Consider the following 22,175-nt stretch of genomic DNA (forward strand, 5'->3'; position numbering starts at 1 on the left):
TCACTAGCCTCTGAATAAAATTCAGAATTTTCTATTATGAATGTAAGCAACAAAACACTATTCTGAGGAGTCCATAGGTTTCCCCATACTGCCAAAGGAGTTTATGACACACGCACAAAAAAAGATTAAGAACTTCCTCCATCAGATGGTAAATGAGCAACAAATAAAATAGAGATACAGAAGCCTGAGGACAAAAGCCAAAAGACCTTAAATGAATCCCAGTTTTGAAGAATTGTGCTGGTTAGTCTAAAGCAAAATAGCCTTATATTCTACATGATGGCTTATGTTTTCATGATTATGAAAGAAGAGCTTAAAGTAAAAATCCAGTTCTTAATTTCAAGCCCCTTTCTCTTTCTCCAGGAATTTCTTTTACATTTTATTGTTTATTTTTAAATATTTTATAAAAGATGTATCTTGATTTGAGTAAACACCTTGTTTAAAATATATTAAGAAAATAACTTTATGCCAGCACCTCATGCAATAAAATTTGACTCTGTTGGGTAGTCACTTTATTGTCCACCAAAGTATTTACCAATTGCATCAAGGGGAAATATCATTTCTCCTTTAGTAATGTGTCACGTACCTTTGGTGCCACATCAGTCCCACTCTATTTGACTTGTCCCACTCATCGTACCTAGGCTCTCTTCGTTCTAGAAACGGGGTTTAAGTGCTACAATTCGTACAACAGCTGTAACAGCAGGAGGTCCTTCACCTTCCAAACAAACAAAATAAACTGCAATGAAAATTATTCATGAAGATATTATGACAGTAAAAGCAAGGCTTCTGCTGAATGTTCTTTTTCAGCTCCTCTGAGAGGTCTGAGTAGCTCAGCTACATAGTCAGCTCCTATCACCGCTCTGAGCTATAGAGTTCTCTTTCTGTCTCATCCCACTGAAGTCAAAAGGACTGTCATTTTTAGGTCCACTACCTTTTGTTCACATCAGTCACTAGTATCAATCCTAGCTTAGCTGGATTATTCTCAGGTTAATTTTTATTTTTGCCTTTTATTCCAAATGGAATAATCAGCCTTGCAAGCAAGCAGAAGTCTCCTTAGGCAGGCATTGCCTCTTCCTATGTAAGAGGCCTAAGCATAGCTTGACCCAAATTTAGTCTGTGTATAATTTAATGTAGAATAAAGTTTTGGAGAGAAAAGCTTGGCCCTTGTCTAGGATGCAGTAAGCAGGTGGGTACAGTGAGAGAAACTTGGTTCTCTATGACACCTTGGTATCTTTTTTTTTGTGGGAAGTCTAGTGAAAGGTTCCAAGGTTCAAAGAGACAGTAATACACAAGAGGAGGTCCATTTTCAAACCATATCTATGAAGTACAAATGTCTTCTCTTCCACTAGTATTGTTGTAGTGCTCTTTTTTACCAACTAGTACTTAAGGTCCTTCAGAATTAAATTCTAGTTTTCTTGGTGTTTCATTATATTGGGCTTAAGACTGGGGAGGGGATTGGGAAGGCCAGGTTCAGCTGCAGTTCCAGAATAATGTGTACATGGACAGAGTCACTGAGTGCCAGTCTAAGTTCCTTTATGCCGTACATAGAACATTGTTTAGTCTTATGTTTAGTACTAGAATGACTGAAATTTCCTTGACTTTCCACTGCACGTAGGTACTTTCAATGGCTAATTTTCATAATATTTCTGATTTGGAAATCTCTTTGTAAAGAAATGAGCGGTAGATGTATTCCAGCAATGTGTGTTCTAACTTCCTCCATACTTGATTGACCTCTGGTATACAGAAAATGCCGAAAGAAAGCTGCTAATGGCAAAGGAACTCCCTCCCTCCCTCCTTCCCTCCTTCCCTCCCTCCCTTCCTTCCTTCCTTCCTTCTTTCATTCTTAGAAGAACGCCATGACTTTTCATTTATGTAGGAAATTTAGATACAAAGCACAAAAACTCATCAGAAAAGATCAGACTGTGGCTTAGGGTTAGACTAGCATGAAATCAATTGTAATCTTGCTATCATGTCACTTTGTACATGTTTGTGTGGGACTGTATAGATATATAGATGTATCTGGCAAACACATACATGTGTATATGAGAAATAGAAGGTTTATTTACAAAAAGTTTCCCAAATCATAATAACTTTGTAATAAAACTTCCACTAAAATTTTTTGCCAGTGTAATATGACTTGCAGTTTCCTGGTATTTGGCTCTTTGTATAGCTGTGTCCAGTGAATAGATTTTGCTTTGTACAGCACCAACCTTGCTCTCAGTGTCCTCTATGGTGTGGAACTTCACAAAAAATTAGAGTCTATTATGAGAGCCTCAGATCTCTAGACTTAATTGATTGGCTGTTGGTATTGCCATCTCCATGACTGTAATGTTCAGTAAGTGCTCAGACCTTACTATTCTTATTTTTATATAACAGTTCCCTCTTTATAATGACATTAAGCCACTCTGAGTTATATGTTTCTAGACTGTTATTGCACTTGGGTAGAAAGCATTCTCTGGCTTTTAGCCTTCTGTCTTGGAACTCCAACTAAAGCATAAAATGATCACCCAGAAAATGTATTTTGCCCTACCTCATTACTTAAAGATAAATCTTGGCACTAGGTTCCATTTTAGTAAAATATTTGATAGATTATAACATTTGATTTATGATCATAATTAAAATATACATGATAGACTTTGGGCTATCCAATCTGCCATCTAAACTCTTGAGGATTTTGACACATCCTTGAACTTCCTGCATACTTTTGGCTTTCCTGGGGGTTTCCAGGTTGCAATAGAATCGCAAGGTTTTCTATTCCACCTCTTGAAAATATTCCAAGCTCCACTTTGGGGCAAAGGAAGAAAGACTCAATTTATTATAAGATTTGTATCAGCCAAAGATAGACCTTGGCATGTACATTCTACATTCGTGGACTGGCCATGAAGACTGTTTGATTGCCCATTGTCAGATAATATACCAATAAATACTGAATATGTCAACCTGGGGGACATTTTCCTATATGATAGAAGAAAGATTAATGTTTACCTTTTCACCAGCTGTTATGGTAGTTGTGGCAGAATAAGTGGATGTTGCTCAAGAAATTTGGATAGATTGTTAAAGTCAGTTATTAGAATTAAAGGTGTTTTCTTTGACTTCTTACATCATTCATACTTGAATTTAAGTATAGCAAGTTCTTAACTCATTCCTTCTAATTTATATAAGTAATTGATAACTGGTAACAGCTCATTAGAAGTATAAGAAATCATTTGACTAAAACAAATGCTGTGTTACTGAAGAGGCAGGATAGATTCGATTTTTAGCATTTTTAGTGTGCAGTGCCGAAAATGTACCCTCTTTATTTGCTTGTAAATTGCATGAAAAAACACCACACAGGCCAGGAAACATTCTGCTTCCACCTAATTAATGGACCATTGTCAGTGGTGCATGGAAAATACAGCCCTTTGGTGGATCAGAGATTAACCTACCAGCAAACATTCAGTTTTAATCTGAAGTTTGGGCTTTCAGTTCCTTCATCCAGCATGATGCCATTCCAGTAGGAATGGCAAAGGTTTCCTGACATTGAACTTTTGTGTGTCATATAGGTTCTACTTTTCTTAGTGTGAATGAGGTGACATTCCTTCTTTAGTTTACCTCGTCGTGTGTGTGTGTGTGTGTGTGTGTGTGTGTGTGTGTGTGTGTGTGTGTGTGTGAGAGAGAGAGAGAGAGAGAGGTCACAAATCAGTGTGTTTCTTCTCTCTCACTCTCTGCATTTCATAATGGGTTTCTGACTGATGCTTTCTCTCTTTTTTGGCGTCTCTCTGGCACCAAATGAATAGGTGTCCTTGGGGTACCCAGGGCTTATATTTAGACAAAGCTACCATCTCAAGCTTTAAAGATGATTATTAAGCTTGGTGCAGCCTCACACTTAGTCTTATGTTTAAGGTCATTATGGCTTTTCCTTCGTGTTTATTTATGCCCTTCTCAATGGAGTACCCTCCTAACTCCCCAATAAATATCTGAAAATATCTCTGCCAGTTCACTCTTAGAATTTTCCTTTGTAGCCAGTGAGTCTGAGAGTGAAACCATGCCAGTTGGAAGGGTCAACTGGTGCCTTCAAGCCTTGTTAACTTTATGTTTTCTGGCAAATGACTCAACGTCTCAGAAAGCATTACCAAAGTAGAGAGTGAGATTACACACCGGCATGCAAGGTAGTTCTCTTAAAAGGTTCTGAAAACCCAGTGGTTTCAGAGCTTGCGAGTGAGGCCTATGATAGGAATAAGGACATAAAAATGCATTTATGAAGCAGTCACCCTTTGAGAGGATTGACTTGTGTGACTTACTTGATTACTTACTCACAGGTTGCATTTAGCTGAGCCCTGCCCTCTTTTTTGCTTTCCACTATTCCATAGGATACATGTTAATGAGCTAAGCTTTGCTTAGGAAAGGCCAGGGAGCTGTTGTTTTAGATAGTGTGAGGAAGTAATGCCTTAGAAATTATTTTGACCTTTTTGCTGACTGATGTCTTACTGTCTACCATTTATTATGCTTGAGTATATCTCCAAAAAAATATACCTGGCATTCATTCTTACAGCTCTGTTGAAACTGATTTGCAGATTAACATAGTATTAAGTTGAACCTTACAGAGATATTCAAAAATTCTGCCTGTCCCCAGTTTGGGTATCATCGTTGGTACTTTAAATTTTAGCCTGCCTTCCACAAAAGAGGTGTATATAAATAATGAAATAAATTCTATAGGCATCAGTTATTTATTTGCCGGTATCCATCCTGATTAAACAACTCTTAGCTATGACAAAAACGACGTTGCTTGTATTGAGTTTTAATTGTGGCTCACAATTAACTTCCAAGGGAGCAGTCATCCTCCAAATAAGCCTTATTCTATATATTTTAAATCATTTTATCACCCCACATAAAACCTCAGACTATTTAAACAAGATTTTTCTAGTTTCAAGTTAACACACCTCTTTCCCCAATTCTGATTTTTAAAGCTGAATCCTGAAATTCTGAATTTGCTAGCTTTTTCATTTTAACCTAAAAAATTTGAGAAGAGCCAAACTTATTACTATGCGGTGTCACAAAGTATTGTCACATAGTAATATATGATATATGATAAAATGTATCAATTCTGAGCACCACGAATATCTGTGGCTTCACCTCAGCATGAAGGCAAATGAGTTTCCTTTAGCTTGAGTGAGTCTGGAGATAAACTTCAATGTAACAGAATGTATTTCACAGGAAATGTTTGATGTGGCGCAGTTGGCTTATGAATCTCTTATCTGTCCGCGTTTCACTCTTTAGAGTTATTAGTCAATTTAATTTGAGCAAATGCCAGGATTACTAACTAATTAGAAAGATGTAACTGAAGGATGAGGGTGGGGAGGGAACACACGCGCTGCCAGTGTGTGGTGTTTGCAGGAGCAGGCAAGTTTGATTCTACCTGACGATATCATTTGTTCAACGTTGTACTTTGTGTTGTTGTCATGCAGATAAGCCTCAAGTGCACATTCAGCTGACTTACCCTCCGCAAGGCCTAACCCGGGAAGGGGACACGCTTGAGCTAACATGTGAAGCCATCGGGAAGCCCCAGTAAGTTCTGAAGTTCAAGGTTGGCAGTGGGTCACGCACAGTAAATGTCACAACACAGAGATGTGTGTGTGCAGTCACTTCTCATTGGCCTGTCACCTGTCTCCCAGACGAGGGCCCTCCGCAAACGATAAGAGACTATGCAGCAAAAGGTGGAAGATTATTCAGTGAAGGGTGGAGGATTATTCTAGAAAAAAGAATTGTCGATTATTATTCTTGTTGGCCAGGCTGTTTTCTTCTTAGAAGAACAATATCTAGCTCAGATGAAACAGTGGCTAATCTCCCTTGTTAACACTTTGTCATTATTATAATCATTGCCATGATTTTGTTTACCCCTCCTTTCGCCCCCCCAATAAAACCAACAAATAAGCAACAAAAGAAAAGCAAGTACAGTCTTAGCATGCCTCCAGCTTACTGCTTTTTGGACCCCTTTCCCTCTTTATGTTCTAAACTGGTATTTCCCAAATAAGAACGATTAACTATATTTTGTTCTGCCATTGTAGAAAAAAATACAATCATGTAATATCAGTTTTGTCCTCTTTACTGTTTCAAAGAAAAATAGTCCTGGTGATAACTGTCTGAATAGAAGGTTTTTGCCAAGCATGGTCTTGGCTTAGGCTCTTTCCCCAATGTAGATAGGCTACTGAATAAGAGCCATGCCATGGAGGAAATAAATTTTCTTGAGCTAATCTTGTTTGTTCCACCTGCATTCGCTCTTATGAATGTGTCCACTATGTCTCTGGAAGGTTCCACTTTGTGCTAGTGGATGAGAACCGAGGTGGTCCAAATGTGGACTAGAAGTGTTGCTTTTGTCTTCAGTATAGTCAGGTGTCAATATGTTGCCCCTTCACAGGGCTATCACCATTTCATGGTTCACAGTTAAGGAAAAAGCTGTCTTTTATCTTTATATGATAAACTTTCGATGTCTCCCAGAGGATAAATAACAGCCCCTATCTCCATAATGGAGGAATATGTAGACACTGGGCTTGAGGAGTCTCAATTTTGGTATTACTCACCAAAAAATAGCATTGGGCTCCCTCTGCTGTCCTTAGAGCATCCAATCCCTTTTACAGGCCCATTCTTGCATCATTATTGCAGGTTTCATGCAAACAAACAAATAAAGGATTTTCACCAAGCCTCCCAAAGATCTCTTCTTTCCTTATAATATCAAGACCCAGAGAGATCCTATGACAAAGGACCAGAATGCAAAAGACCGTTCACGTATGGTGTTAATCAGTGGTGGAGCTGGTACAGGGACATGGCCCACCGAGCAGTGAGCTCCCTTGCTCAGATCTACTTTTCACTCTCAGGCATGCATCACTGAGAAATGAAATCGATAGTCCATATTATCCAGGCATACTTTGCCATTCCAAAAGAGCTTCACTCTCATGGACCATTTCTGTTTGGCACCTGGTTTGGGGGTAGTGAAAATATTGTTATTGTTTTGCTTTTCCTCCTCCTGTGTTCCTAGTTTGTTTGTTTATTTTTGAGAATATCTGGTCTCTGCCGAATGACCTCTTTTCTCTGGAGCACTGCAGAAGAATCTGCTTTCTCCCTTCATAAACTGTTTGAGTCTTGTGCTAATTAGCTCCTCACCTTGCCTGCAAAAAAAAAAAAAAGGCTACCTAGAGGAAAAAAAATATTTTTCAAAATCATTTTTCCACTTTTATTAAACTGCTTTTATAATGGGTGGGCTGCTGGCCTGTATTTTGGCTCTTCATATGTATATGTGTTTGTTGTTCTAAAGAAATTAATGTGCTCAGTAGAAGATGCCACAGGAATGGTAATAACATGTTTCTTTCAGGACATTTGCTCCTGAGAGCCTGTCTGTTCCTTTCCAGTAGAAATGGATATATGATTGTATAAGTGTGCACATGTTATTCTACAGTTACCCTTTTGGCATATTACCTATTTATTTTCTCAAGAAATAGCACACAATAAAAATGGTAATTTAGCTTTCCATTAAATGTTGTGAATATCCTTAGCACTTACCCCCACTGATTGTTTCAGCTGTCAAGCAGCAGGACATTAGATCTGATTGCCAGGCGGACCCATTTGCCATTGCCTGCAAGGAGGACATATGCAGCGCTAATTTTTAAATAATTTACTGGGTTGTGATGACAAACCCATATGTAATTAAAGAAAAATTGTAACTTCCTCATCCCACTTGAAAATTGGAATGCTACGTGATAAAGCTGCCTCAGATATATGCTGGTCATTAAATGTAGGTCTTTCTTCCTGCCACTACCCTTCAAGGTGATGGTAGCAAGGAACCAGGAGCTGAGAACTGCCTCCAGCCTCTGAGCTGCTCCTTTTTCAGCTTGAAACTTTTCAATCACAAGCCCTACCTTGTCTTCAGTTTACAAAAGGGATAAGCATGGGGGGTGGGGAGTGGGGGGGGGAGCATTTTGAAGAGTGGCAGCTCTGAATTCTTAGTGGCATAAAAGTATGTTTTAAATGTGTGTATTTCTTGAGTTTTTTGGGAAATTGATTCTTTTTAATGGATACCAACGTGATACTTTCAATCACTAAAAACAGACTTCTCAGTAATGAGCAAGTGTCTTAAGACCTGAAAAAACCATGTTGAGACTCACTCAGCAATGATTAACTTGAAAGACTCTTCCTAGAGCTATGATTACCTCTGTGCAGGTGTACAGGGCTGGAGGAGGTGGGGGAACATGTATTTTCTGTTTTTAGACTAGCAAGCAGGGAAGAGTCACTATTTACCAAACGAAGGATAAAAGTGGTTGTCAGAGAGGAATAGCATTGGTTGTCCTTCCAACGTGCTGAGCCTTTCAGACGACAGAGGCCTAAAGAGAATTATTGAGAGTTGTGCGTTTTGTTTTAGATAGAACACCAACCCTATTAAACATTACAGCTTGCTTATAAGCAAACAGCTTTGTGTTTTAGTTACTGTCAGAGGAGTGCATCACAGGTCTGGAACCTAGTTTAGTTTTGGTGTGTCTTTGATTTTTTTTTTAAATTAATTAAGGAGATGATTAATGATGGGTGAGCTCTATCTTATCCAGTTGTTGGGAAACTAAACAGCGGGGCAGAAAAATAAAGGATACTGGATCATTCATCCGATTTGTTTAAGATAAATTGTAAATAATGAAGCTCCCTCGTGTGTTCTGTTGACAGCCATTCAACACCTGATAATGTAAATAGGGGAGAAAAAAAAAGTTTGATATGCCAAATAGATTGGTATTTGGAAAGATCAAGAAATATCATTTTGTTGTCTTAAATGTCTTGTGTTATGCCGCCCTTTAGTGTCTCTCACCTTGCATGCACCCTTATTTAATGTGTGGGTGAACGGTGTGATGTATCAACTGCTTCATGGGAAATAGTTAATGCAACTTGTCTTTCTTCCCCTCCTCCATAGGCCTGTGATGGTGAATTGGGTAAGATTAGATGACGACTTGCCACAACATGCTGTAGTGTCGGGGTCCAACCTGCTCATTAATAACCTAAACAAAACAGATAATGGTACATACCGCTGTGAAGCTTCCAACGTAGTGGGGACAGCTCATTCGGATTATACGCTGTATGTATACGGTACGTGAGAAGACAAACACTTGTTTCCTAGACTCGTTAAACAGAGCTGCAACATGCGCTTCGCTCTTCAGGCTTCTGGCAAATTCTTTTTTAACAACTGCCTGTAAGAGCTTTCAGAATCCTGGCTTGCGTGGGCCCTTCTGTCTCCTGCTAGGAGAGCCATGACTCCCTTCTCCTCCCTCTCTAATCTTGGGGACAGCCCTTATTTTGTGTTCAAGGGCCAGTGAATGAAGTCCCCTAGATGACTCCCTGGTCACGTAAGGCAAGGGGGAATATGTCCTCAGGCGAAGCCTATGGAAAGCACTAATCTTAGAGGTAATGACTGAAAATCCATCCTTACCAATTAATGGCTCTATCTACATTGGGCAGCTTTCATTCTCATTGGTGTTTCCAGGGATGCCTGGTCTGACCTGGCGCTCTCTGCTCAATGGGTAGAACTCAGAAGCTCTCCTTTCCCGTTTTCAGTAGGAAGCCATTCAAAGACATTATAGGCCAGTATATAATTTAGAGAAATGAGGGAATTCTCAGTAGCTGCAGAAACCACCTGTAGCTACTAATTGAACACTAATGCTTTTTTTGTTTAGTTGGTTTTGGTTTTGATTTTTCATTTTGATTTGTTTTTTTTTTTAATCAGCATTTTTCACAGGGCTGTTAATTATTATTCATTCCAGTTATTTCCCATTTATATTATTCTGCACTGCTGCTATGTCTCTTTCATATGTGATGAATATTTCCTATACACTGAAGTGCATTGCCACTCCAGTGCAAATCCTTCTCTTAAGATAATGTACAAAGTAGGTTCACTTTTACCAAGCCAGATAGGTTAGTTTTATTCCAGGTGAAGCGGATAGGTGCCTCTGAGATGACACAAGCATGAGAGACCATAGCCATGAGAACCCCACTATATTGTGAATGTTTTACTATTCATAGCTGGATCACATAGACTGATGACTTTTGGAAGGAATAGCCACTTACTCTGTGAACTCACTAACAAAAGGGAGTAGCTTTAACATAATTTTTAACCAGTAGAAACATATTCTGGACCATCCCTATTTGAACATTTCAATTTCATCTTTAGCCAACACCTTGAATTTTTTTTTGCTTAACATAAACAAGTGATTAATCACTACTAATCATTTTGTCAGTAGTAGATTTATGGGGGAAGGTTCTATTGTTTACTACCCATGTTGTCTCTGATCTATTGATAATAGCATTAATTCTTCCCTGTAGTTGGGAGAATTAACTATCAAATGGAAGGGAATAAGTCCTCAGGAAGAGGCCTTTTGTGTGTCTCTAAGACGGCATTGTAACATGACCCAGCTCCTACTAGAAATACATGAACGCATTCATCTCTTCCTATGCCTCCAAACATATGAGAATTTTGTGATAAAAGGTGGAGGTCAAATTTATCCACTCCCTTTCATTTCTGAACACTATCAGGGCCTCAAGGCTCCCTTGTTGACATTCACGACACTAACAGCATGTGTACCACAACACCTTCTGCTTTGGCCTCTCCGTTATAGAAACAGCACCCAGCTCACAAACTGTTGTCAGCCCCTCTCACAGTATTGCTCATAAATGGCCATGTCTCTCCATGCTTTTAACTACGGACCCTCAATATATTTCCTCAATTCAGGAGGCAGTTCTTTTTTCCAAAACAGTTAAGCTCTGTTCTACTTATTGTCCCACAGCTTAAGGAGGAATTCTCCCAACAATTTTTGTATAGATATACACTGCAGTAGTTTTGGGACAAAGGAAGTTTAAGCAATAGAAGTAAATTATTTTTTGTTATTTTCTACATCGTTTCCCAATGGGACAGTTTCTTCTAGTTTAGAAGGTTCTTCTTTTGAGACACATTTGCAGATACATTTACTCTTTGGGGAGAATGCAGACTGTTTTGTAAACTGCAAACTTAGGCACAGACCTAGCTGGGTGAGTGCACCTACATACATGTCTGCCCTTTGACCACATTGTGATAGTTAATGGAGCTTCCCCGTCATCTATGACAGTAGCTGGTAGGGCACCCCAGTAACAACCTGGGGCAAGAGTTCATCCTGTCACTAATTTATTTTAAAATAAAACAGACTGATAACCTTCTGATTAATAATACTTTGTGAGAATGTGTTGCCTATTTTATTTACTAAAATCGTAAAGTCTACCACTATAGTAATTTCCAAAGTGGTACTTCTAGTGATCTAAAGAATTAACATGCTTCTGAAATAGACTGTGTAACTCCCAGTGAGTAATATATGTCCTGGGAGAATCTGGCTGAGTAGTTTCCAAGCACCAGCTAGTTTTATACCGTCAGCCTTGGTGTCTCAACCACAGATCATTAGCACCAACTCCTTAGTTCCTTAAATTTTGCCTTCTGGTTGCTGGTAATGATCTAAGCTTTTGGATTGTAGCTGACAGTGGAATTTAATTCATTCAGTTCACTTGGGCCAGATGTGAAGGACAACAGTTACCCCAGTGGTGATAGAAATAATTGGAAATGTGTGCCTTTTGCAACACGAGAAAGGTTAATGACCTCATTTTGAAGTCTGTGCTCCAGTGAGCCTGGCCCACCCCATGGCTCATAACCATATTTGAAACTCCTTTCAGGCACACTTTTATTATAACATGATTATAGCCCACTTTGTGTCAACACTTTTTGAACCACATGCAGAAATAGCATCATAGTAAAGCAGGGGGGAATCTCTAGAGTATAGATGCTCTTTTCATAAAGCAAATATTGTAATCATTCCATACTATGAAAATCATATTAACTATCACCAATGTTGGGGGAGGAGACGTAACTCTTAGGAAACAGTTTTCCAATGTAGTCATGAATTGATCAAGATTTCTATGGGACCTATATAGCAGGGAGCATTTTATTGTATTAGTTTGCATTAGGATTTGGAAGTCCATAAACCAGTCTTTCAAATATAAACAAACAATTTACCAGCTTACAAAATGATTTTCTAGCTTACTGTCCACAAAGACATATTTAGGGAATAGGACCAGTTCTGATTCTTGGAATGTTATTTCTCATCCCTGTCCAAGAGGCTATGGTTTTTAAAATATTAATATTATAATCCTGATCATTTTGTCATTAGATTTATGGGGTGAGGTTTTGTTATTCACTACCCGTGTTGCCCTGGTCTATGGAGAATAACATTAATCCTCCCCCATAAAATGGGGAACATTCTTGTGGGAAATTGGATTCTTTTTGTGGGCTGGTGAATTTTTCATGTTTATTTGCAAGGCTATTTTAAACTAGTTCCTACTTGCTTATTCTAAATTTCAAAACAAAACACACCCATAAAACAGCTTTCTAGCAATTGTTGGTAGGTCCTTTCAAAATTGTGCAAATATGTGTACATGGGAGAAAAAAGAAATGAGATGTCAGACTACGGTAGGAATAATTTCAAACTGGCTCTGCTACCAGGCAAACTCTAAGGTAATGTTTTTCATAAACTTTCAGGAAGTTAAACCAAACACAATAAAGGTGCAGTATATAATTAAAGTTTTGATGTATTAATTAGAGAATCTGAGAGCTCACTTGGAGATAAAAGAACACCAGATGTGTCAGGGAGGAAAAGTTGACGTGCTTTAGATAAAATTTAAAATCAAAAGCCCGTGAATCGTTTTATGCTCTATTATGGCAGAATGATTGCTTAGTTCAAAGTCTTGCTGACTAGTTAACACATTCAGTTTGATCATTTAGGCATTGATTATTTTTTTCCCTTTCATATTCGCCCCTTCCCTTCCCCCCCAATAATGTTTGAGGGTATGGAATGATATACAATATATCAAATATCTAACAAAGGGCTCCCTGTTGGGTTATTGGCTTCATGGGTCAAGTCTTTTCTATATATAGTTCAGAGTTATGAAAGGAAAAAATATGCTTTCTCTTTTTATCAGTTTAGTCCATTTAGTTCATGCTCTTAACATGAGCAAAGACATCCTATTAATATTTATAAGTTATAAAACTTTATTGACTTAAAAAATAAAATCTCGATAAAATCTGACATGCCTGGAACTTGATATTTAGTGATGACATTCTCTCTCCTTTGTATTTATTACCAGTTTAGAAGTAGTTTTACTTCCTGCTGAGATGTATTGATGGAGGGAGAATAATGAAGTTAATGGCCATAGAGAACAAGTAAGGGGCAAACACATACATGGTCTGGTGTTATTTTTCAAATGCATCAGGACTTTTTCATGCCTTCTGTCCCACTTTCCATTACTTTGTAAATGCATAGAAATGACAGGACAGCTATTGTGTTTATTCTCTCTGTCTCTCTGTCTGTTTTTGTCTCTGTCTCTGTCTCTCTCTGTCTCTCTCTCTCTCTCTCTCTGTCTCTCTCTCTCTCTCCCTGTCTCTCTTTCTCTCTGTCTCTGTCTCTGTCTCTCTGTCTCTGTCTCTCTCTGTCTCTGTCTCTCTCTCTCTCTCTGTCTCTGTCTCTCTCTCTGTCTCTCTCTCTCTCTCTCTCTCTCTCTCTCTGTATTGAGCTAACTGGCCTTACATTTGAAATGTGTTCAGTGGGCTGATTGATAATGTGGGTGGACAGGGCTGGGTGGGAGGTCGGGTTGTGGTTTTGCATTATAATTTTCCTCTTCTCCACTTCCCATCTCTTTCCTATTTCACTTCATTAACAAAATTTCTTTTTTTTCTTCTTTTAGCATTTCCAAATCAGGCCTTGGGATACAATTACAAGGGGAAAAAAAAAACACTTTAAAACAGCTTGAAGTTCACCAGCTTGTTTTTAAAGGGGAAAAGGCATCAAACAAGCATCTCAGTGTCCTTGTTACCTCTGTTTTGGCATTATTGATCATTGTTGTGTTCAGCATTGTGGGTTTGATTTTCCTTTTTTTTTTTATCCAGATCCCCCCACAACTATCCCTCCTCCCACAACAACCACCACTACCACCACCATCCTTACCATCATCACAGGTATGGTACCTTCATTACCATTGAAATGTCCTGACTGTTTATTGTCTTGTTTGTATACAAAGAATTCTGACAACCTCCATTCAGTTCTTTACTGAGAAGTTTATAGTTCCTTCATTTTGGTAGCTTAAAAAAAGAGTAGAAGCTATGTTCTTAAATTGGAGTCTTGGAGACCCCCCAGTAAGTCCTTAATTTGAAGCATTTGAAAATAACATTCCAAACCTCAAACAGATCAAATACTTTGTGTCTCATGCAAAGGATTCATCTTTTTAAGGGCCTCTATCTAAGTGAAAGATTAGGGTAAAATGTCTGCCTGGCTACTAGAAAAGGTGCTGGTGACTTATTCGCTGCTATATCTAATGAGTTGGTAAATACTGTCACTGTGTGTCTTTGCCCCAGTCACTGGCTGTATCTGAATGCCTTGGGGAGTAAATACCTGTTCCACAAGGTACCTCCTTGTATCATATGCACCTATCTTTCATTCTCAAAAGATTAACTGTAGAAAATGTTACATCTATTTGTAACACCAGTAGTAGCTCAGAAGACAAAGTAGAATTACAGCCTTTTCCTCATAAAGCAGGTGTGGATGCTATCTCTTCGTCAAAAGTGAAAAGGCCATGTTTGGGGTCTCTTCCTGTATAGCGTGTGGTTCTGTTGCGTCATCTCATAGACCATCTTCTTTTCTTGCTTGTGAAAATCCCACATCATCAGATACTGTACAACATTACTTAGAAATCTTCCTAAGTATATTATTTTGCTTATATTCGACAGAAACATCTGCCACAAATTATTTGTTTTCAGGGGGTTGAATTGGGAGTTGGGGTAGAAAAGCTTCCCCTTTTAAAATGTAATTTCCCCTTCACCCTGTATTATTAGTGTTGAGAATGCTAGAGGCCTAGTTGACTTCTCTCAGCATTTGCTATTTTATACATTTCTGTCCTTCTGCTTTCTTATAGACTAAAAGTCTTGTTAACCTCTCTTCATAAATCACTCCCCTTTTTCACCACCCGGCATAGAGTAGCAGTCATTTTCATTGACTTCCTCAAGACCTTGCATGTTTTGCCCTACCTCGGCAATAGAAGTGACAAAAATTCAAGTCATTCAGGGTAAGAGGAGACAACCATCAATTTGAAATGCAACAATATTTTCCTTAGTCTCTGTTTCTTTTTAGCCATTGCTTTAACCTTCCAGCCTTTACGGTCAAACCAAGAGAACCTTTGAATAAGACACCACTGAGTGTTTTTCCAAATGCTAGGTCTGATGCTGCTAAGGCAAGAGCATAATTATAATTCTTCCTAATCTGTTGTTTTCTTTCTTCAATTTCATCTTAAGCCAGTTTGTTTCCTAATTTAAAAAAAAATTCTGATATTTTCTTTGATTTGCGGATTGTTTGGTAAGTCGAGCTACCTCATTTTCTTTATATTAGCGTTAGCATTAGTAAATACCTCAAGTTAGTAAATACTAAATAAGCTTCTTTCTGGCACTTGTTCTTGGGGCAGCCCTAATGTCAACTTTCCACAGTAAAAACTGCTCCCCAATTCTTATCCAGGTATTAATCTGGAACCAGGCTTGTGTTCTCATAAAAATCTCATAAGAAGTTTGAATTAGACCCTTTGACTCACCATATAAATTAGATCTCCTGATTCTGTTCTGTCCTGCATATGGGAACCTTTAAGGAAAATTCTTCAGTAGTCTTGGTTTTTCCCTCTGCAGTAATCCAGGATCAATCTAGTCATTTTATCATTTTAATATCTGAGAAATAGCCCAAGTCCAGTAGCCTGTAAACACCTGCAGCACCAACTTTCTTTTTAATATGGGGCAACATTTTCCATTTGTTGTTGTTTTCTCACCAGCTTAGATTTTTTTTTTAACCTATCTTATCCCTCACTCAGCTGTTCACAGCTCTTAATTTGTCATTCCAAACCAAAGCTAATCTTACGTCCTCAGAGAACTACAATTCATTGTTATTATAGTCTGTGGTCCCTATTACAGGGCCTCTGTTTAAGAGAAAAAAATTTTTTTTAATTAACAGTACTATATTTCTCCCTTTGTCAAATGACTCTTTAATAGGGACTTTCCTTTGCTTCTGTCACTTTAAGCTGCTGGCCTCTCTGCTCAGAGTAATGTGAAATGATCTCATGCATGCACTTTAGTCTCTTGATGCTAGGGGTTGGATCCTCTCACCACATAGAATGCATTTGTGATAATGAATGCCCTGACTCTCACTGGCACCAAAGAGTAGTTAAACTGAAATTGCCACTAAAACAACTTTGTTGAATCCCCTACCTTGATAGATGTGATCTTCTAGGGTTACTCTGTCTTAACTAGCAGCCTTATATGTATTTATCTTGCCCTAAAGCCTTGATATATACACTCATGAAATTTAGCATGTGCTCTTCTCTTCAAACAGATTAAAGGTTATAGAACGGAGTGATTCCAGGTTCCATTTCTAAAGGGCCAGGCTCTCTCTTAGTTTTAGATGGGTTCCTGAAAAATATTCCAAACCCAGTCCTGACAGATGGATATCTAAATTAATTTCCACTCTTCTTATCTCTTGCACTGTTTGGTACATTACAGCCACCATTAGCCTTAAAAGCTTCAACAACCAAATACCAGTGACATAACATAAAGCCTGAGCTAAAATAAAATAAAATTTTTAAAAAATCGCACAAAAAGCTATAGCCATCTGTTTCTTTTCTTCCAGTCAAAAGCAGTAACTAAAATCCACTCCCTAGGTCACAGTTTCATTACCAAAAAAAAAAAAATTAATAAATGAACAAATGCAGTGGAGGCATATTTTGAAACTCAGGAGATCATGGTTGATTTCTCATTTCTTTGTAGGAAGTATTCCAGTATTATCTTGTGTCTTTCATAACTAGGATAATTGAATCGCTTTCCTGCTTGGAGAGCCAATCTTTCTACTGAATCACCCAGCTTTTTCACTTCATTCACTTTTTAACCTTCACTCCAAACACACTCAGAGTGGAGCTGTATTAAACTGACTCCTGGTCTTTTTGATCTGACTAAAAGCACCGATTCTATAGACCAGCGATACCAGGAACTTTAAGGTTAATCACACCTGATCTGTATAAATCCAGTCGAATTATCTTTTCAGATACATGTGAACTTTGTGACAGGCATCCTAGCTGGAACTCTTAATAGGACTGAACCAGGATCTAACGTACTGAAGGGAACCTATGAGGCCCATCTTAGTGCTTAGATTTAATTAGTCAGGTCAAGTCAAGCGCTTTTAAACCGTTTCTTTATTAATAACCCGAAGGTTGCTTAGAATCTTCAGTGTCGAGGTTGACTTTAGTTACATTTGTAGCATCCTCATGACTTGTCCCATGTCTGTCTGTTCCTCTCTCCAGTATCTTCCATGTGCATTGATATTCTGACCATTTCTTTGTGTTTCAGCTGTTATCACTAGCAACCCCACTCCTCCTTTTTTTTTTTATCATTTCAAATTGTCCTTGTGGCTTTGTTCATTAAGATGTCCGATATGATATGGCATCACAAATTGCATAATTTAAATTGCCCCTGGAGTCCTTGTTATAATACAGATTTTGGACAGCTGCTACTTTAGGGGAGGTAAATCTTCCTGGTACAGATTCATCACCACTTAGAATGTTTTTAAGAAATCAGCCCACCACACTGCTGTGTTGACGTTCTTTAAATCCTTATTTACTACATGCATTAGGTGTATTTGCAGTCATTTGTCTCTCTGTCTGGTAATATGTTTAACCCCATCATGCCAGCTGGATCAAGCTTGCTCCTGGCAGCCATGTTGGAGAAATATCTCGGGCTTATTTTCATATGACCCAGGTATTGAATCCTGTTTATCTGAGGCGGCATCCTGAATGAACATTTGTTTCAGCCTCTTACAGATAACACAGTGGAACTCAGTTTTAAGCTTCCTCACCTCTTTGGATGGGGGATTCAGTCCAATTGGGGTCATATTTTAAAAGTGATAGCAATTAACATAGAAATAGAAAGTAATACTCCCTTACAATCAGAAGTGAATAACGATCGGGGCCACATTCTAAGCACCGTGCTTCAAGATCGTCTCAGAAAGATGAACGAGATCATATCAAGTGATGTTTTCCTTTTTTAAAAATGTGTCCCTAATTGAACATATTTTATGTTGTTCCTCGGGGAAGAAAGCATCAGGTGTCCCTTCTATTTCATATCTAAGCACACTGGAAAAGACCTCTGTAACTTGAAGGGAACACCAATTTTTCCCCAATACTAGTTTTGTGGATTTTATAGTCGTATTTATGTTAAGAACTTGTCTATGGTATGTATTAGACATCTCTAATGAAGGAAATGAGATTGTATCATTCTTCAGGGATGTCAATGATGTATGCAATGAGGAAGTTGGAGAATGGCTGTTGAAGGAAAGAAATATATCAGTCAGTCAGTAACCATTTATTAAGCACCTACTATGTGCCAGACATTGTACTAAGCTCTAGATCCATCAGTAAGACCGATGGTTTGAAATGACCATAGTATGATAACAGTGGAGATTGTTGAATGGTTTTCTCTCTTCATGCAACTAGGCACAGGATATCTTTCTCTTCAGGTTTCACTTAAGTGAATTCCTGCCAATAGATTACACATGTTACTAAAAGTTTCAGAGCAAGTGATAAAATGTCTGCCTTCATTTATTAAATAAATGTTTATTGAACATCCATATGCATATACATATCACTGTGCTAGATGTTAGAGGAAATCAAAAGTATAAGGCATCAGACATGAATAAACAACAGAGAACTCAACCAATAATTTCAATACATGGTGATTTAATTGGGGGATGTGGTGTAAAAAAGTGGGGGACATTGCATCTCACCTCACCACAACTTAGTTTTGTACTTGAAGTGTGAGAAATTGAGTGTGAGATTGGAAAAAGATTTTTTTCTATTCTTTTTCCTAGTGGATAATTTTCCCTTTCATTTCCACAACTTTATATTTAATTTCATGCCAAACACAAAAAACTACAGGCAGTGGGGCCTTGATACCTGTTTTCTTTATGAAGAGCTGCTCCTGATATTATTTATTTGCAACATTAACAGACAGCTCAGGATTAGGTAATAATCCTGAGAGATTTCTCCTTTCTCAGTATGCAAAAGTTAAAGTTATTGGTGGAGATGGAAAGCAATATGTGGGGGATGTTGTGATTGATATCTGCTTGTTCAGTCATGGACTCCCAGAGTAAGGCTTTACCATTTTCATCACTGAATAAATATCAGCCAAAATCTCAAAATGCTATCAAACACACATGTTCAAAATGCTTCCCTTACTTCCCTATCCTTCCCTCCTTTCACTCCCTTCCCTTCTTTCCCCAACATGTGTTTGCTTTGATTTAGCCACTGGTTTTTCTTGTTAAATGAAACTACTATATGGATTGCTATTATTTTGTGAAACATCTGGTTTGCAAATGGAAAGATCTCTGGAGTACAGCAGCAGTACAATTCTAAAGACTTTTTCTTAACAAAACTTAAAATTGTTTGACAGAGAATCAACTCCCATTACTGCTGTTCTTTGGAAACAAATTTCCCCCACTCAAAGAGGGGGTGGCTTTAAAAACAGGGAGAACTTTGCTACTACTCTACAATTTAGCAACCATTGTGGGTTAAGGTATGCTCCTGTCCACTTCTTTATCCCCCCCAAAACTTTTAATTAAACCATGCCATAGATGAAAGGCAAATTAACAGCAAAACAGTGGGAAGTAATTCTTACTTACTTTTAAGCATGTCTTTTTTTTCCTTTCTGTGGTTTTCAAGTGAGCCAAGAAAAAAAAAGAATTGCTTCCTAAATAATGAGCATTCATTAAAGTAAAGCATCAATATGAACCTAGCATTGTCTGGGAAGCCACCCCTCCATCCCCTTAGAGTGTCAGAGCTGAAGCGCTTGATGGTTGTGCAAAGGAAAAGAGAAGTCACTGATCAAAAAACGTGTTGGTTCTTTATTGACTCTAGTTAAGAAAACAGAGAACAACTATATTGAGAAAAATGTCTGAACTACTTAATTTTGTTGAATTTTAAGCTTATGACAGTTAAATTAATCCTTTGTTCACAATTACAAGCTACTTCAATGCTTTGGGCTCCCCATCGCCTTTCCATTGGGGTTCTCTTTTTCTTTAAGCACATGCACATGTGCGCACTCGGGCACACACACATGTACACACAATATTTACAATGAATTTATGTATTGTAAAGCAAAAATACTGCAGATCAGTTGGGGAAGAAAAAAGCATTTAAGTTTGTGAATTTAATTTTGTTCTAGGATTTTCATTTTCATTTATGGCACCCGTTGTGTTTGAGACCGTGGACTAATTTATGGATTAGTTTTAAACCCCCAGTCTGTCACACTCAATGAACAATTCTAAGTTGGAGAGAATCCATATGAAAGGATTAGAATGTGCCACAGTGGAGCTTACACATGACTGTTTCAACTAAATATTGCCCAGCTGCCTCTGATGGAGGAATTTTTTTTTTTTTTGGCAATACTTAGTTAAATGGCTAGTTTCTCTAGGTTTGCACATTATCAATGTTTTCTCATTTTGCAGATAACATCTTATATTGCAACATGAGATACATATTTGATTCTAAATTTACTTCAGATTAGTCCTTCAAGAAAGATATTACAACTAATATAATAAAAAGAGAAGTCAATATTAAATGAAATACACATCCTTCCAGTGGCAATACCCTTCCCTGGACACTTTTTTTGGTTATGCTCATAAAATAGCCAGGGATTGACTATTAAGATGTTGTGTAAACACAGTGTTTGCAAGCACATGGGAATGGTTGGGTTTGATTGAGGGGGAGGTGGGTATTTGGTTTTTTGCCACAGAAAATAAATGTACAAAAATTTGGCTTCTCTTTGTAATTAAAATTAAGAAGGACTGCAAGTCAACTAGGCCTTTTTAATCTAAAAATGTAACTTCTTTTAGTTCAGCTCTCCTTTTTGTGATGTTTCTTCTGTTGAAATAGCTCATTAAAGACTTGGGGGGGGGTTGTGGGAACAGTTATCAGAGAGAGGTTTGGAAGCAGTGGTCTCATTGTGGACAGCTCTCTCTGTTTTTCAGGTTTATACAGTAATTTGCTTCAGAAGCTTCAAGACTTAAATTTTGCCCATATTCTTAGGATTTGATCAGATGAGATAGTGAGCCCGCAAACTGTGAGCAGGCGTGCCGATTACCACACCATGCAGGGTTCATCTATTACTGGGCCTCTTCACACTGTGAGTGAGACACCCAAGCAAATTTTAATGCACAGAACATCTCTCACTATTGGGAAATGGAGGTACCTTGCATGTGAAGCTGCCATAAGGCTTTGAAGCAGATTCACTTGTGTCATCTGATGCTTCCAAAATACAAAATAGATGTGCAAGAAGGTTGTCATTTTTAAAATCTCACCTATTTACTTCCTGTCCAGAGAAACCTTGCCCAGGAACCTCCCAAATACTTTTGAATCATAGAGGCTAGGAAATAGAAACATCAGCTTCCCTGCTCATGCCTCCCCCAGTCTTGTTTTAAATTTTTTAGCTAGTCTGTGTTTCCCAATGCAGTCATCCAACCCAATGCAGTCATCCAACTCATTGCTGATCATGGTATTGCCATTCCAGCTGCAGTGACTGTGGTGTGTGACTTTGATATATGTTTGCTTTTAACTGCTTGAAGCATCCCTGGTCCCGCCAGTATTTATTTTCCCTTGCTGTGCTCTCCCCCTTTTGGAAGCGGTTTGATGGGCTTCTGGCCACAGGATGGGGAAGTGAGCTGCACTGTGAAGTTTCTCTCCTAATTTATTTTCTAGCTCCCACATAGGACCTGGCTTCCAGCTTCATTGGGTTTAATTTCTTCATAAAGCTGACATAATATGTTGCTGGAAGATGGTAAATTTGGGGTCATTGTTTGATTCTGGGTTGTTATTTTTGAGAACCTTAAACCTCCTGTACCCCCCACATTTTTATTTTATACTAACTATATGCTTGGTTAGAACGAATGTCTCAAAAACACTGCCACAAAAACAGATAAGCCAAAGTGTCAGCCCATGTTCATATCGGAGAGGTTTTCCTATGCCTCTAAAACCAAGCATCTCACATGAGTGTAAGTCCTAGCCCGGTATGTTCGTGACCCCCAAATTTA

General features: G+C 38.3%; 1 protein-coding gene across 7 annotated transcripts in view; it reads left to right on the plus strand.

Annotated features, from left to right (window-relative positions):
* Positions 1-22,175, plus strand: part of CADM1 (cell adhesion molecule 1) — a 356,429-nt gene that overhangs the window by 307,828 nt on the left and 26,426 nt on the right. For 5 of the 7 annotated variants that reach the window (XM_072611032.1, XM_072611034.1, XM_072611036.1 and 2 more), the window contains 3 exons: positions 5,442-5,541; positions 8,921-9,093; positions 13,961-14,029. In XM_072611032.1, the coding sequence (XP_072467133.1) occupies positions 5,442-5,541; positions 8,921-9,093; positions 13,961-14,029 (342 nt within the window). The remainder of the gene's footprint in view (positions 1-5,441; positions 5,542-8,920; positions 9,094-13,960; positions 14,030-22,175) is intronic. The other 2 variants (XM_072611035.1, XM_072611038.1) reach the window with 1 other exon arrangement.

The sequence above is a fragment of the Notamacropus eugenii genome, chromosome 5 (assembly GCF_028372415.1).
Source record: "Notamacropus eugenii isolate mMacEug1 chromosome 5, mMacEug1.pri_v2, whole genome shotgun sequence".
Taxonomy (NCBI): domain Eukaryota; kingdom Metazoa; phylum Chordata; class Mammalia; order Diprotodontia; family Macropodidae; genus Notamacropus; species Notamacropus eugenii.